The sequence below is a fragment of the Tiliqua scincoides genome, chromosome 1 (genome assembly GCF_035046505.1).
Source record: "Tiliqua scincoides isolate rTilSci1 chromosome 1, rTilSci1.hap2, whole genome shotgun sequence".
NCBI classification, from domain to species: Eukaryota; Metazoa; Chordata; class Lepidosauria; order Squamata; family Scincidae; genus Tiliqua; species Tiliqua scincoides.
Window position 1 is genome coordinate 229,514,617 of NC_089821.1, and position 17,998 is coordinate 229,532,614.

Here is a 17,998-nt window from a genome sequence, read left to right on the forward strand (position 1 = left end):
TCACCTGGCAGGACAAAGTTCCAAACAACACAGTCCTGGAACGTGCTGGAATCCCTAGCATGTATGCACTGCTGAAACAGAGACGCCTGCGTTGGCTTGGTCATGTTGTGAGAATGGATGATAGCCGGATCCCAAAGGATCTCCTCTATGGAGAACTCGTGCAAGGAAAGCGCCCTGCAGGTAGACCACAGCTGCGATACAAGCACATCTGCAAGAGGGATCTAAAGGCCTTAGGAGTGGACCTCAACAGGTGGGAAACCCTGGCCTCTGAGCGGCCCGCTTGGAGGCAGGCTGTGCAGCATGGCCTTTCCCAGTTTGAAGAGACACTTGGCCAACTGCCTCCTTCGAGGCAGACCCTCAAAGGAAGAAAGAAGGAAGGCCCATAGCCAGGGAGACAGACCAGGGAAAGACTGCACTTGCTCCCAGTGTGGAAGGGATTGTCACTCCCGAATTGGCCTTTTCAGCCACACTAGACACTGTTCCAGAACCATCATTCAGAGCGGGATACCATAGTCTTTCGAGACTGAAGGTTGCCAACACACGAGGTCTTACAAGGGTTGCTTTTATAAATTGTCTTTTACTGTGCATTTGTATTTGCTGCTTGATGTGTGTTTTTAATGTTTATTTGTATTTTACCTTGTATTGTATTTTAATCTTGATCGTTAGCTGCCTTGGGTGCCCTTTGGGGAGAAAGGCTGAATATAAATCAATACATAATAATACATAAGTTAAAAAATCAGAAGAACAAAAATAGATCATCATGAGGAAAATGAAAGACCAGATAAGTTTTAATAATTTCTTAAACTAGGAGCTAAGAAATATTTAAAGGGAAAGAACTGCCCACATGAGGGGCTACAAGATAAAAGGGTACAGATAAGGAGTTACTCAAGTGGCATGATCTAACCGCCAAATATTCAATTAGTGCTAGAAATAGGACACACACTTGTCAGGGGCTACAAGAACTTGACTTGCTTACAAGCAGAGTTATTATTACTACCATTGAAAGAAAATTTAATATAGTGCTTTACAGAAAAAAGGCAGAATTTACAGAAAACTATTACATAGCCCAATCCTATTTTAAGGGCTAGATGCTTGAGCATGTGACATGAAGAGAAGGCAGGACTCAGGCCGCAGTGGACAGTGAGCCTAGGCAGTTTTCGAGTTGAGATTTTTGTCTGCATGGCACCATTGAGCACTGACAAAAGGAAGAAGCTGTAGGATGATCTGTCAGATCTTCAATCAAACATCAGCATACTAAAGAAGTCATGTGACTAGGTCTGATTCAACTCATGTTAACCTCTCTGACTGTTCTCTGTACCTTATCTCCACTTAAGCTGTAAAAGTCAAGTGTGTTAGTAGACTCTTGCACATGTCCAAGTGTCCTGCACCAAGATAATGCTTTCAGTCAACACACTGGGTGTTAAGGCAAGGCTGAAGCACATGATACATCCACTTTGCTGCAGCTAAGCAGTTGTTGGTCTGGTCAGTGCCTGTATGGGTGACGACTTAATAACCCATGTAAGTGCCTTGAGTGGACAGATAGAAGAAAGGCAGGGTATCAACACAGGGAGGTCTAATAAACACAGAGATGTAGAGGCTGTTGCTGTGCAATTTGATAGTGTTGTGGGCTATCAGTTGCGCCATCTAACAACTTGTACAGCTCACATATGCCAGAAGGGGCAGGGAGTGAAGATTTATCTTTCATACATGCACGGGCACACAGAACACTGACACAATGTTGTACTCCAAAAAATGTGAGTAACAAGTAAGAACACAGCTCTGTGTACAATATACAGTTGAATAAGACATCTATCCCCAACAGTCAGAGGAGGTTGAACAACCGTGGGCGCAATCCTAACCCCTTATGTCAGCACTGACATAAGAGCAATGCAGCTCTGAGGTAAGGGAACAAACATTCCCTTACTTTCAGGAGGCCTCCGTGAGTGACACCCAACTGCAGGATGCAGCACATGTCCCATTGGCAACGCTATATCAGTGCTGGAAAGCACTGACATAAGGGGTTAGGATTGCGCCCTGTCCTGTTTAAATGAGCCTGGATCATGGGACAAGGATAGTCCCAGAAGCCAGGTTTCCAATATCTTACAAGTGAGACAGAAGGCCACAACCACAAATAGTTCAAAGGCAGACATGCAATTTGAAGCAAACTGAAGGTTTAAGGACATGAGGAATAGACCTCTTTCCTTCAGAAGCCCACTAGCTTGAAAGTCAATGGATGCAGAACCATGCTTGGTTCTTCAGCCATTGACTCTGGCAGCATGTTGCGGAGGAGATGCGACTGTGATACCCTTGCAAGCTTCTGAGAAGGATAGATTTGCATCCTCTAGTCATGGAGGGGATGCTGAATACAATCCCAGGATGTATCACTTGCTTAGGAGGTTCTGAAGTAAGCGCTTCTATGTTGTAGGAGGGAATTCCCCTGAATCCTAACATTATCTGTCTCATTCCCAAGTGCAGGGGTCTTTACCCAGGACCATGACAAGAACAGGGTTACACAAGGTCAAGGACAATCGACATCACTCTGTTCTAACATTTTTGGAAAAGTAAGCACAGAAAAGGGCAAGAACAGAATTTGACAGCAGGCCTCTGGTGTCTCATACTGAGTAAAAGACCATTGAACAATTTAGCCCAATTCCTTCTACTCCAACTAGCAGTAGCTTTGAAAAGTCCTGGGCAGAGGCTTTTCATATCTCCACTTCCTGAGAACTGGAACCCTCCTCCTGTGGAGCCCTGACAATACTCTATAACTTTCAGTGTCAGGTAAAAAAATGACTGTTCAGGAAAGCCTATGATGCTGGCTAAGTTTCATTACTGTGAACAAATGTTAACTGCGTAGCAACTGCTGTGCCGGCCCAGAGTGTCACAAACATACTGTATGTTTGCAGCTACTCTAGAGCAGGCTGGGCTGCTGTGGAGGCCCGTGTTGGCTCGGCAGCACCAGATTCATTTCTCGCACCAGGTGGTACAGGTAAGTTCGCACTGGACAGCACAGGGTTGGAAGCGGGCAATTTGGAGGCAGGGAGAGAGAGTGTGTGTTTTTGGGTGGGGAAGGGTGGAATGGGCCAGGATCAGCAGAGCAGGCCTCCACCATATTCTAACCCCCTTCCTGGCCTGCCCGGAGTTAAATTGGTTTTCCTGAATTTGCAAAAACTGGCACATAATCAAGAAGCCCCAAAGGAACGGCTGCAGTTTTAGTCAGGGTAAGGGGAAATATATTTCCTTACCCTGAGGTGACCTCCAGCCACTTGTGTTGGACACAGCAACACTGTTTCATATTCTATCTCCACTGAGATGAGATTAGTGTCTGCTACGAGTCACATTATTCCTTCTTTTTAATAACCTCAATCAGTTGCAAACCAAAAATGTGTTACAAGATCCTACTTCAACTAGTAATGGCAGGGTATAATATTAATAACCCATAATTAACTCTTCATAAACTCCATTGTGCCACTGTTAATTAATAGAGAAGAAGTTAGGGACCAGTTTCCTATCAGGCCCCTGGGGCATTCCTTTGTGTCTTCCTTAAAATCATAGCATACACTGTCAGAAGTGAAGTATGCATGGATCACTTCTTAATAGTTCTGTGTCTCTTACTGGCCATTTGCAGAGTTGGAATACTAGGGTCATACCCATCAAGGTAATTCTTAGTTCTGCTTAAGCAGAACAGAAATGCTAGAGGTGAGTCATGACTACAGGGGCAATGACCCTGATATTATGTCAGGAAACTTCAACAAGCACTGAGACGTAGCCAACCTTGCCCAGACTTAAGCAAGCAGATGCTTTTAATGAACAGGAAAAACAAAACAAAAAATCTGTTCCTCATTTAACCTTACAAAGCAACAAGTACAGCAGCAGAACAAATTCCAACAACTCTTAATTCCAGTTTGAAAGAGGTTAAACTAAAAGAGGTTAACAAACTATAAGGACTCTATACCTATTCAGTTATCTGCTAAAATTTGTAAAAGGCATTATTTTATGAACTAATACTCATAGGCCTGCGTTGGCTTGGTCATGTCGTGAGAATGGGCGATGGTCAAAACCCAAAGGATCTCCTCTATGGAGAACTTGTGCAGGGAAAGCGCCCTACGGGTAGACCACAGCTGCACTACAATGATATCTGCAAGAGGGATCTGAAAGCCTTAGGAATGAGCCACAACAGATGGGAAAACTTGGCCTCTGAGCATTCTGCTTGGAGGCAGGCTGTGCAGCATGGCCTTTCCCACTTTGACAACAGACTGAGGCAAAGAAGGAAGGCCCATAGCCAGGGAGACAGACCAGGGACATGCTACACTTGCTCCCAGTGTGGAAGGGATTGTCACTCCCGAATCGGCCATTTCAGCCACACTAGACGCTGTGCCAGAACCACCATTCAGAGCATGATACCATAGTCTTCCGAGACTGAAGGTTGCCAATAACTCATAGTCCAGGTTAAGCAATGGAACCAGAATTTGTGAATTGGGAACACAGTATCACGTGTACCCTCCCCTACCAACCCCTTCTGCTCAAATTCAGTTTTAAAGGTGAGACGGTTGAAATAAGCTTGTCTGTGCAAGTTCTTTGATGCACTTAGAAAAACATGATTAAAACTGAGTTTTCCAAGTGAGATTAGGAACATAACCCTGGCTGAACTGAATCTGAGTAACAAATCTAACAGTTAACAGGTGAAGGAGAGGGGAGCAGATTTGCATACAAAAAGGAGACAGGAATTGCTTGTGAACGTGCAGGAACCCTGCAAGCCACAAGGAAGCCCACAGGGATACAGTATTGCACATGCAAAATAGGGTAACACTCTTTGCTGTTGGGATTCCACAGTCCCCCTTTCTCAACCACCTCCCCACCACCTTTCCCTGCTCACTATGGGACTTCACGTGGCCCTGGACTCCCTTGCCTTTGGCAAGGCACCTGGAAAAGACAGCATCCCTGCTGAAGTCCTAAAATGCTGCAAAGAGATCATCGTCACTGAGCTGCATGAAATCCTCTGTCTCTGCTGGAGAGAAGGTGGAGTACCTCAAGACATGAGGGATGCAAACATCATCACGCTGTACAAGAACAAAGGTGACAGGGGTGACTGCAACAACTACCGCGGCATCTCTCTCCTTAGCGTTGTAGGAAAGCTGTTTGCCCGAGTTGTACTAAAGAGGCTCCAGGTACTTGCAGAGAGTGTCTATCCAGAATCGCAGTGTGGATTCCGAGCCAACAGGTCCACCACTGATATGGTATTCTCCCTTAGACAACTGCAGGAGAAATGCAGGGAACAACGACAGCCACTCTTTATAGCCTTCATAGATCTCACAAAGGCTTTCGACCTGGTCAGCAGAGATGGCCTCTTCAAGATTCTCCCCAAGATTGGATGTCCACCCAGGCTCCTCAGCATCATCAGATCTTTCCACAAGGACATGAAGGGCACTGTTGTCTTCGATGGCTCCACATCAGACCCTTTTGACATCCGAAGTGGAGTGAAGCAGGGCTGTGTTCTTGCACCAACCTTGTTTGGGATTTTCTTTGCTGTCCTGCTGAAGCAGGCCTTTGGAACTGCAACAGAAGGCATCTATCTCCGGACCAGATCAGACGGAAAGCTCTTCAACCTCTCCAGACTGAGAGCAAAATCCAAAGTCCAGCTGAAATGTCTGCGTGACTTCCTCTTTGCCGACGATGCAGCTGTCACTACCCACTCTGCCAAAGATCTCCAGCAGCTCATGGATCGTTTTAGCAAGGCCTGCCAAGATTTTGGACTGACAATCAGCCTGAAGAAAACACAGGTCATGGTTCAGGATGTGGACTCACCTCCCTGCATTACAATCTCTGAGCATGAACTGGAGGTTGTCCATGATTTTGTGTACCTTGGCTCAACGATCTCCAACACTCATTCTCTCGATACCGAGCTAAACAAGCGCATCGGTAAAGCAGCTACCACGTTTTCCAGACTCACAAAGAGAGTCTGGTCCAACAAGAAGCTGACGGAACATACCAAGATCCAGGTCTACAGAGCTTGCGTCCTGAGTACACTTCTGTACTGCAGCGAGTCATGGACTCTTCGCTCACAACAGGAGAGGAAACTGAGCGCTTTCCACATGCGCTGCCTCCGATGCATCCTCGGCATCACCTGGCAGGACAAAGTTCCAAACAACACAGTCCTGGAACGTGCTGGAATCCCTAGCATGTATTCACTGCTGAAACAGAGACGCCTGCGTTGGCTTGGTCATGTTGTGAGAATGGATGATGGCCGGATCCCAAAGGATCTCCTCTATGGAGAACTCGTGCAAGGAAAGCGCCCTACAGGCAGACCACAGCTGCGATACAAGGACATCTGCAAGAGGGATCTGAAGGCCTTAGGGATGGACCTCAACAAGTGGGAAACCCTGGCCTCTGAGCGGCCCGCTTGGAGGCAGGCTGTGCAGCATGGCCTTTCCCAGTTTGAAGAGACACTTTGCCAACAGTCTGAGGCTAAGAGGCAAAGAAGGAAGGCCCATAGCCAGGGAGACAGACCAGGGACAGACTGCACTTGCTCCCGGTGTGGAAGGGATTGTCACTCCCGGATTGGCCTTTTCAGCCACACTAGACGCTGTGCCAGAACCACCTTTCAGAGCGCGATACCATAGTCTTTCGAGACTGAAGGTTCCCAATACAATAAATGGGACAAAATGAGCATCCTGCTTGCTGCAACAAGAAAAGCATAGGGTGTGCATCAGGAGCGTATATGAAAAGTTGTGGTTACATAATCCTTTGTAGTTGCAAATAGTTAATGAGAAAGGATCTACCCTCAGGCTGCCCTTAATCACCAGTATAAATTTGTGGTCACAATGACCCTACAGTTCCAACCTCCTCTGAAGTGCAACACAAGGTCAGGAGGAGGAAGGAGACTCATCCATGTTGAGGCACAGCATGCCTGCAGAGACAATTCTCTGTAGCTCCACACTCAAGGGATAGGAGTGGGATTCGACCTGCCAGGAGGACTTATTTCCTGATTAAACCTGCATAGTAAACAGAATTGCATAAATTCACCTACTTACTCATCAGTTCCATTTCCAGCAAAAGCCCCCCTCAAAAAACCAACCATTAGGCCAGAGTTAGTGTCAGGAGTTAGCTAAGTGGGATAATGGCCAGGGCCCAACATCAGTCAAAGGTCCATGACTGAGACTTGAAGCCCTGCCTAGTGCTTGCCTTCTTGCAGTGAAAAAGAAAAAAAATGGAACTGCCAAGGAGTGCTTTAAATAAGCCTCTCTCAAACCCTTGGTGACCGGGGTCGCAGTAGTCCTGGGGTTTCATTTTTTCTTAAGCAATACTGTAATGCCCTTGTTGCCATACATCTGTGATGCAATGACCTGGTGGAGGCATTGCATTCTTGGTAAAACAAACAAAACCCAATAGCAGTCACTGAAAGATACTCTATGCAGCTTTTATCCCTACCACCAGATAAATCTCCAGTAGACCTTAAGGGGCTACTAAGACACTTGACCTGGTGCCCCCACAAATTTGGAACCGTCTCTGACAACTGTTATTCCTTTCCTTCTTCAAAATCTCCATGGAGGAAAAGTGAGGTGATTTCCTCCTGGACTTTGGCAGGAAGGGATGGTAGTGCTTATATCTGCCCAGCAAGGGAGAGAGAGAGGTGGTGTCTCTCCTGTGAGCTGCTACAAGTACCTGTAGCAAGGCACTGCTTTAGTCACCACCAAATCCAACAAAAATGGGGAATCTTTTCTTCCACAAATTATCAGGATGGGTTTTTTCTTTCCCCCCTGGATTTTTCTGAAGCACTGTTTCTGTATTCTATGACAGCTAAGCACATGAACAAACCTCTTTATCTTTCCCAGTTCTCTGAACATACTACAAGCCCTCAAAAAGGGCAGGTGTGGCAACCACAAAGAGTGGTTGGGTAGTAAGCCATCTGGCACCATCAACTATAATGTCCTTCTGTTTCTGTTGGCTTTGTTGGGGCTTGGAGACACTGTTTTGCAGGATTTCTGCTCCTTCTTGGCTGAGAGGTCCCAGAAGGTGGTGCTGGAGGACTCCTGCACAGTACTCTAGTCTATGACTTGCAGGGTGCCACAAGATTTTCTCAAACACTCCTTACTCCACAAAAACATTGGGAAAGGGATCTGGGGGATTGGAGGAGGGTGCCAGACACTTCTATCTTCCCTTTCCACCATGTTTTCTGAAGTGCTGCTTCTGTATTCTACAACAGCCAAGCACATGAGCAAATATCTTTATCCTTCCCAAGCTCTCTGTACATGCATCACATTCTGAGGGAACCAGCAAGGTCCTGAAATGCTGTCTGGAAGTGGTAGGAAACTGGATTAGGGCTGATAAACTGAAATTAAATCTGACTGGAAATCCATAACTAAGATGCTAGCCTGTTCTGACTGAGGTTAAACATCCTCTGCAGGAACAGGTGAGCAGCTTGGAAATCTCTCTATATGCATAGCTACTCCTGAAGACTCTGGCCTCTGAGCAGCCCGCTTGGAGGCAGGCTGTGCAGCATGGCCTTTCCCAGTGTGAAGAGACACTTGGCCAACAGACTGAGGCAAAGAAGGAAGGCCCATAGCCAGGGACACGGACCAGGGACAGACTGCACTTGCTCCCGGTGTGGAAGGGATTGTCACTCCCGAATTGGCCTTTTCAGCCACACTAGACGCTGTCCCAGAACCACGATTCAGAGCGCAATACCATAGACTTTCGAGACTGAAGGTTGCCAACAACTCCTGAAGATAGGAAGGTGGCAGCTATGGCCAGGAGTTTTTGCCCAGCTTTCGTTGGTGTATCAGCTGCAGCCATACTTGAGTCAGACAGACCTGGCCATGGTGGTCCATGCCTTAATGACATCTTGATTAGACTACTATAATGTATGCTATATGTGACTGCCCTTAGAGATGGTTCAGAAACAACAAGTACAGCAAAATGCCCTGGCTCATGTGGTTGCTGAGACTTGGGAGTTTGAATCTGTTGACCGTACTGGCTGCCAATTTGTTTCTAGGCCCAACTCAAGGAGCTCGTGTTAACCTTTAAAGCCATTTACAGCTTGTGACCAAGGTACCTCAGAGACTGTCTGCTTCTATATATTCCACCCTAACGCCTAAGGTCATCTGAGATGTTTCTTTCAAGAAATGATACTCTCATAACCAACAATGTATTTCTTAGATCAGTCAACCTCTCATAAGTATTTCACTTCTTGTCTCCTCAGGTTCTAGTTTCTGTCCTCCTGGAAAAGCATTCTTATCTGAAGCCTGTATGCCGCACAGCTGGCTAGAAAAGTGCAGCACCACTAAATTCTTAACTAGCTTATGACACATTGTCTGCAAGAACAATTGAGTGTTCAACCAATGCATGCTGCAGCGAGAAAGTAAAAAGCACTAAAGTATACTAATAATATTTCACTTCAGATCATTCTATGGAAACATAACAAATCGCTGATAAGGCTTATATTATAAAAGACAATCCTGTAAATAATTACAGACCCTCTTAATCATTGCAAGACCAAAAAATATGAGCACAACAGCAGTGAGGGAGCATCACTAAAAATGGAGAGATGGAAGTGAGAGGAAGACAGATGTGTACTCAGAATGGGTGTTGGCATACTCTCTTCTCAAGCAGGTGTAAATAGCAGCTTCCTTCCTAGTATATTATTTGCTTCTATACAGTATATAGTTTGCTCTTAGAGCAAATAGAAAGTGAGAGGGAAACTTTTTCATGAACTGCAACATGGGGAGAAACAGTAACACACACAGAGTCCTGATTCAGCTCAATCTCCTTTGCAGCTGCTGTTTTTTAAACAATGGAAAGACAGTGACATGTTTGACACAACATTTAGTTTGACACTTAGGCTCCAACCCTGTACACACCTACTCAAGAGTAAGCACCACTGACTTCAATGAGATTTCATTCAACGTAAACATTACAGAATTGCAGCCAGACATTTTGCACAATACATTTCCAAAACGCATCACTTATGTGTCACACACAACCAACAGTATATATGTTTTGTCATGTGTGACACATAGCATCAACTGCCCAAATCTGCTACCAGTTGTGACTTACTACTGGGTATTCATGTGGTTAAAAAAAGGCACACTTGTGATCATACACACACACAGTATGCCTACAATTTCCTATACAAAAATTTATACTCAAAGAAATTCACCATGTGTGAACAAGCCTTTGTCCTGAGTGACCATCTTAAAACATTCACAGAGATTCTAAAAATTGTTAGGTTTCCCTCCATTTTCAAAAAAACCTACAGTTTAAACCTTTTTTTGAAGAATATTATTTTATAAATAGTCACACATCTTTTTGCTTTATTACCAAGGTATGTCAAGTAGATTGCATTACAAGTCAACAGCAAGAGTATGTGTCAGTTTCCAGGCTCCTTTCCCTATATATTTCTAAAGACAGATGAACTATATCATTGACCATAACCAGTGCTTTTTTTGTAAAAGAAAAGGTGCAGGAACTTACAACTTGTTAATCTTTTTATTTATTTATTTTATTTATTTATATTTAAACCATTTTTTATTGGAGAAATAAAATATTTTTTTTATGTGCTTCCCCCTAAAGATGAACTTACTTCTGAGTAGACATGCATAGGATTGGGCTGTCAATCTCCACATCCCCTTCCCCCTAGCTACTTTTTCTACACACGGGGAAAAATACTGTACAGGTGCACTTGTAGCATGTAGTATGTGGTGTGGCACTACTTCGAGGAGAAGAAGCAGTGAATGGATTCCGAAAAATGGCTTACATGAGTTCTATGTAGTAAAATTACACTAAGCAACTGTGGGAGTAAGAACAAAAAAGGAATTCTTACACGAGAGGGGTCCTTAGGTGCACATAGAAACAGCTACTTTTGCAAACAAGTGATTAAATATGGTTTAATTCAGGTATCAGAATACTCTTTGTCTTTGGGAAGGCACTTGGCATGCAAATGTATGTTCTCTACTGCCCTGAGCAGCTGCTGTGCATTGCTGGAGAGGAGCTGCAAACGCTGGCTGGTGGAGGGCATGCTTGTGGGGGAAGGATGAGGAGGATCTCTGGCAAGGCTGGACAGCACGTTGTACACATGTAGAATCCCTTTTCACCTGCCCTTAGCATGTGAAAATGTGTGCAGATATATATCTCAGGCAGGATTAAGAGCCCAATCCTAGGTATGTCTACTCTGAAGTAAGTCTCATTCTAGTCAATGGAGCTTACTCCCAGGAAAGTGCCTAGGATTACAGCCTAAGAGCCTAATCCTATGCATGTCTACTCAGAAGTCAGCCCCATTAGAGTCAATGAGGCTTCCTCCCAGGAAGGTGTGGAGAGGACTGCAGCCTCAGAGCCAAAGCCTATGGCTGTCTACTCAGAAGTCAGTCCCACTAGAGGTAGTGGGGCTTCCTCCCAGGAAGGTATGGAGAGGACTGCAGCCTCAGAGCCCTTCCTCTGCCTGTCTACTCAGGCTGCAAGGCTATGACACTTTCCCAGGAGTAAGCCCCATTGAGCACAATGGAACTTACTTCTGAGTAGACATGCCTAGGCTTGGGCTCTCAGGCTGCAAGGCTATGCACCCTTTCCCAGGAGCAAGCCCCATTGAGCACAATAAGACTTACTTCTGAGTAGACACGCCTAGGCTCATGCTGCAGATTGGCACGGGGGCTGCACTAGCCAGCTTCCTTCCCCTCCTCCTCCGCCAGGCCAGTACCTGGGCATTCCGTGGGTGCCGCAGCCCGTCTCCTTGGCTGGCTTGCTGGCTGGCTGGCTGTCCTCCTCCTCGGCGCGTGTCCCACGCGCCCTCCACCGGCTTGGAAGCTGCGCAGGGAAGCAGAACGCAGGGGGAGGGGAGGCGGGCTGGGCTCAGGTGAGAGCTTGGGGATGGGGCAGGAGGGGGTCATTGTGTGGTCAGGCAGGGGCCAGGCGCCTGCCCACCCTGCACCCCCCAGCACCCACCCAGCGAATGCCTCTGTTTTGCTCCCCCCCTCCTAGAATGCCTCAGAAGGGGAGGGGCCCCTGCAAAAAGGTGCCAGAACTCCGTCCCCCCGCGTTCCATTAGAAAAAAAGCCCTGACCATAACTATTAACAGAAAGGTGTGGATAAATCTGGTAGACATTAATCTACCTACACTGTATTGGCTGAATTCTAGACAGTTACGTATACAAGTTGAGTATCTGTTATCCAAACTGTTTGGGACAGGAAGGTGTTTGGATTGTGGATTTGTCTGGATTTCAGAATAATTGCACGAATATAATGAGAAATGCTTCCTTTTGCTCTTTTCACTGTTACCCACATGGGTGTCTGCTGGACTCTGACAATTTCCAACAAAGTCTGCACAGGTCCACACCACAGAGCAGGGAATAAAACTTACAGCCTTTATGTGCACTACATGCAGGAATAAGCACAAGACCTTCTAGTGTTCACAAGTCTTGGACAAAAGTGTCCAGATTTCAGAATAGTCCAGATTTTGGATGTCTGAACAGGGGATAATCTGCCTGTACTAACTAAAAATTAATAACATCTTGACAAAAAGGGCAATGACTTAAGGCTGCTGTTTTTATCAACAGCCTCCTATGCTGAAATATAGTTTGACTATATTGTTCTGGTATCAGAAAAGTGCATTCTGCATATTCATCAGCAAAGAAAAGGATTGAAATACTCAGAAAACCTTGCAAGAGTGACTATTTGTGAAAACCAAGAGAAAATATGTAAGAATTCCATACAACATAATTATCTATGGCAGTTCATGCTTTCTCCTAAAATAGTTCACTTTATTGATCTCTAGTTATCATGACCACTAAGTGATTAAGGGCGCAATCCTATCTTGTGCTGGAACAGGCAAGCCAAGAGGCTTGCATTGCATCTAGCACAGGATAGGTGCCCAAAGTGGCTCAACCACAGGTAAGCTCAACCACAGGCCCCTATGGGTCTCCTTGGACTTGCTCCACCTCGTGAGGTGGCACAAGTCCGAGAGACCTGAAGCCGCTCCACGCTGCTCGGGAACGGGTTTGGGATCCGACATAACAGCTGGATCCCAGCCCCACCTCCCGCTCCCCCGCCTGCCCCAGAACCTCCCTCTGCGCACCCTCCCCCTGCCCTAGAACACCTCCCTCCTACCTGCCTCCTCCTCCCCCCCCATCCCTGCGTTGGCCAAGCTCAGCCAACACAACTTAGCTGGAGGAAGATGCCACAGAGGCTGGATTTAGCCTCTGTGCGTTGGTGTAGGTTCCTTCTGACGAGGTTCTAACGTGCTTTACAACATGTTTGCAACCCTCCTAGGCAAGGGACCTGGGACATGCGCCAGCCTAATTTGCAGTTAGGATTGTGCTGCACAGTGGGCAAGTGCATCTTTAACACCTACTTAAAAACATATTATTTCAGGATTCTTACACCACCATAACTGTGTAGTTTTAGTTTCTATGTTTAACATTCATTTACACAAAGGGACTAATTGTCTTGAATTCACATACATGCTCTAAGGGAATATCAATGCACCTTATTAATAATATCAACTTACTAAGTCATAAGTAGCAACATGAATTTTTGTTTTTACATACTTCAGGATTCTAAGATCACAATGTGCTCTATTCAAGGGAGGGAAATTATATTTATCCTCCAGTTACTGATAAGGGACTACAGCACAGAAAAGTCACTTGTGCAAGTTAAAACAGCAAGCTGGGAACAAAAGTCGAGTTTCCAGACCAATAGCCTTGAACATTAGCCAGCTAAGACAACACTGCTTCCTTCACTTGAAGGAATGGCAACTAGGCCCACTGTTTAGAACTTAGGGCATTGTTCTATAATTAATTTCATCTCCACATAGATGAGTCTATAGAGTTCATTCAACCAATTAAAAATTTCACTGCGTACACTCATATGTTTAAGCACTACATTCCGCATCACCTTACAGATCAGGTTTATTTTACTAATATAATTACAACAGTAGGGGAAAAGAATGCCCTAACCTTGTTTTCTCTCATTTTATTACTTTGGTTATACAGTCTAAACCTTGTGATGCCATTACAGAAGCACAATATAAAGCAATTCTTTTCTAGAAATCCAGAAGCAAAGTTCTAAACTGTGCATTAGTAGTTTACAAATAAAACAGTTTAAATTTGGGAAGGATGCAATGGAGAAAGAAGCAGTAGAAAGCATACACAGAACACGGGTAGTAACTTCTTCCATAGTACAAGACATAAAGGAACATCTTGATGAGTCACAGGAGTGACACTGCTACAGGGTTGACTAGAACTTGACTAGCCAAGCTCCTTATTCTTTCTGTTGGGCACATGCATCCCAGCTGTTACTCAAAGTTTAGATATGAAGCAGAATGAGAACTGAAGCAACATGTGGAATTATCCTCTCCAAACTGATGTCGGAAGAAAAAAATGAATGAACTATCCCTCTCTCTCTCCCCCTTCATGCTATGAGTGACAAGGATTGAAGCATTACTGCAATGAAGACACCATCTTCTACCAAGTCCTCCTCTCTTTAAAGTGGGAAAAGTTTTGTGCCCACTTATTTTATATCAAAGCTGTGGATTGACAAGAGATCAGAAGTGTCACTTCTCACTATCTCATCACTCCGACAATCTACAAACGAATTAGAAATATTCCAAATAGGTTCATTTCATTCATTAAAAAACAAACTTCTTTATAAAGGACTGACATATTTCAATTCTTATAGTACAAAACTATGAACATTTCCTTAGCAGTGAACTTCATTGAACAATGTTGGATGCTTCCGAGTAAACATATACAGTCCTCTAGTTTTACTTGTTAAAAATCACTGGTAACACAGGCCAACACATATTTTGCTTCCTTAAACGTTACACCAATTCCTGCATATATTTGGGGGGCAGATTCAAAAAATGACATCCATTTTGCCCTATCACGTCTAGTTTTGGAGACATGGCATAGCCTCTTTAGTGAATGGTTCAAGCAGCTTCTTCATGAGGAACCATTCACTAAAGAGGCTATGCCATGTCTCCAAAACTAGACATGACAGGGCAAAACGGATGCCATTTTTTGAATCGGCACCCCAAATTCATATCAATCCACCATAAAGTTTGGGAAAAACTTTTCTGACCCTAAATTTTGTAGGCCTATGTAATTGCAAAAGAAGTAAGCAAGCAAGCAGCCTATAGAAGTCATTCTCAAAATTCTACTTTTTACACCTCTTAATATTTATATTAAAATGCTAAACAGCCAAGTAGACAAATTTCAAAAGAATACCAATTTTCACTTCCTGTACACACCATAAGCAATTAAGAAAAGTGCTTCAGAATTATCCAACTCTTCACAATACGAAACACAAACACAGATTTACAATTGCTGCATAGCAAAAAACTGCATTACAACACTTCTTTCTACTGACACCAGCCTCTCCATAACAGTGTGACTGCATAAATAATATGATTACAGCAGAAATGAATATTTCATCACAAATCACTCATCCAAATTTATTCCTGAATTTGCATATATGCAACAAGAATATGATTTGTATATATATTTTTTGAAATGAGCATTCTCCGTACTGAAAATTTCCAAAAGTTGCTTTCACTTCACAATCTTAGTGTAAAATACAGGTTTTGATAAATTAACTCAGGACTTATTCCTTCAGGAGAAAGACAATTACTGTATTTTCAGCAACTGAAAAGAGGCTCACAATGAAGTTCATGTCCTGAAAACTACCACCTTAAATATATAAAATATCCAATCTCGTTATTCCCAGTGTTTTTAGTACAACAAATGCATAATGGTAGATATCTAAAGACCTAACTCAACAGATGAAGTAGCATACAATATTTAACAACAAAGATGGAAGACAGCACACACCAGACAAGTATTCTGCAATTTTCCTTTTCCAGCTATTCAGGAAGTGCCCTGAACAGCTTTAGAGAGCTTGGAAGCCTAATTTATATCTCAACATAAGAAGCACGTGATGAGTGGCTGGTTGGCTCTGGCTGCTCAGATGATAATGATCGAACCCAGTTCTATGTTCACAGACTGTGCCCATTTTAAAGTAAGGAACGCAGTAAGGATATTCCTTCCATCACAGCTGCAGACCCCCTGCTGTCAGCACCCTTCAGTTAATAGGCACATGCCATCCAATAATGAAAAAAATGCTTTAAAGAAAAAATCTTTCTGCATCTTGAGGCTACAGCCTGCCTGCCTGCCTTCCTTCCTTCCACACTGCAGGCACTTCCAGCGGCTCAGAATCTGGTTGAATTAAAAGCAATCTGGACCAGAAAGCAAATTAGGAGCACAAGCCTATGCATGTCTACTCAGAAGTAAGTCCCATTATAGCCAATGGGGCTTACTTCCAGGTAAGTGTGGATAGGATTGTAGCCCGACAGTCCAAGTCTATCCACACTTTCCTGAGAGTAAGCCCCATTGACTCCACTGGGGCTTACTTCTGAGTAGACACGCCTAGGAACGGGCTCCCTTCATCGTTTCACCCGCAAGCACAGAGCTTCAAGGAGCTTCCCCCTCCCATTCATACTTCCCCACTGGAAGCAGCAGATGCCCCTATTCTTCTGCCTAGCCACGGACGCGGGCCGGGCAGCCATGTCCTGACTCCCTCCGCTGCAAGAAAAGGGAACTCCATCCATCGAGGGCAGGAAGAGTTTGATCCGAGCAGCCCGGGGGAGAAAACAGACCCCCATCCTCGTAAGGGGCGGGGGAGGACTCCGGTCCTCACAGCCAGGGAGAGGGAGGAAGCGAGACGAGGCGCAGCAGACCCTCCGCCGCCCCCGCCCGCCCGCGAGCGGCTTACCTTCATGCTGAACCGGGGCTGCAGCAGAGGCCCCCGAAAGGCGCGGAGCAGCTGCCGATGCTGGACCTGAAGGGAAAGCAGAGCACCGACTGAGCCTCCTTCTCGCGAGGGGAGGGCTCTGCAGGCACCCCCGATGTCCCCCCGCCGAGCCCCCTCCCCTTCGCCCCACGGCAGCCGCTCCCTCGCACACCGCGGCCGCCCGGCTCCCCCCACTCCTCGCTCGCCGCCTTTGACGCCATTTCTGTCAGAGGAGGAGAAACTTGCCACAACAACAACCGCTTCCCGACCGCCCCCTCCCCCCCCGCTCTCCAAGCCCCTCTCCGGCTCCAGCCTTTCTCCGCCGCTCGCTGGGAGTGGCTCCCCCCACACCGAGGGGGAGGCAGGTTGCGGGGCGTCCGTCCAGCCCGCTCGCCCAGGCAGGCGGCGGCACACGCTCCTGCGGGAGGGAGGCTCTCCATTGTGCGAGGTCGAGGAGCGGGGACGGGGCTGCTCGGCTCGGCTGCCCGCCCTCAGCGTCCCGTGCAGCCCCTCGGCCTCTCGCCCCGATCCCCCCACGAGCCTGCCTCCCCCCCCCCGGACTCCGCGAAAGGAGTTTCAGCAACAGCCGCAGCTTTCTGCCCAGGAGCCGGGCGGCGATCGAGGAGGCCGACGGGAGAGGCGGCGAGGAGCCCCGCTCACTCCTGCTCGTCATCCACAAGCGGCCCCGGGACCCCTCCGCCGAGGCTGAAGGACTCGCAGTCGGGGCGGGGGGCGGCGAGTCCCGCCGCAGCCTCCACAAGGAGAAAAACAAGCAGCCAGCAGCGCCGCGCTCTCGCACTCCGCCTCTCCGCGGCCCTGCGAGAGGCTCCAGCCGCCACCCGGGAGCCCCTGGCCACTCGCCCCCGCCGCGGCCGGGGAGCTCCTCGCCGGGCTGCGTACCTTTGTTCCACGGCTGTCGCTCGCCCGCCCGCTCGCTCGCTGGTCCCCCAACCTGCGGGGGGAGGGGGATGGAGCCTCCTCCCTACGCAGCGGGACTCGATCGTTCCCCGGATCCCGGCTCTGCCCGCGCGAGACCCGCCGGTCCTGCTCCGGGGATAGGCGCGGCGCCCACCCTGCAAGCGCGGCCGATCCCTCGGTCCGAACCCGCTGGCGGCAGCGGCGGCGGCCACAGCAGAGGCTCCGCTACGCTCCGAGCTACGCGATCCCCTCCCCCGGCTGCGGCGTGACTGACAGCTCAAAGCCCACACTCGCCCCGCCCCGCGCGCCC

At 46.8% G+C, this 17,998-nt stretch overlaps 1 protein-coding gene across 2 annotated transcripts in view; it reads right to left on the minus strand.

The window, feature by feature from the left end:
- ARID4B (AT-rich interaction domain 4B) overlaps positions 1–17,929 on the minus strand; it is a 114,554-nt gene extending 96,625 nt beyond the window's left edge. For both annotated transcript variants that reach the window (XM_066616983.1, XM_066616978.1), the window contains exons 1-2: positions 17,671–17,929; positions 16,753–16,818 (exon numbers count right to left, since the gene is read on the minus strand). In XM_066616983.1, coding sequence (XP_066473080.1) covers positions 16,753–16,758 — 6 coding nt within the window. In that variant the 5' untranslated portion in view covers positions 16,759–16,818; positions 17,671–17,929. The remainder of the gene's footprint in view (positions 1–16,752; positions 16,819–17,670) is intronic.
- Between the last annotated feature and the right edge of the window lie 69 nt (positions 17,930–17,998).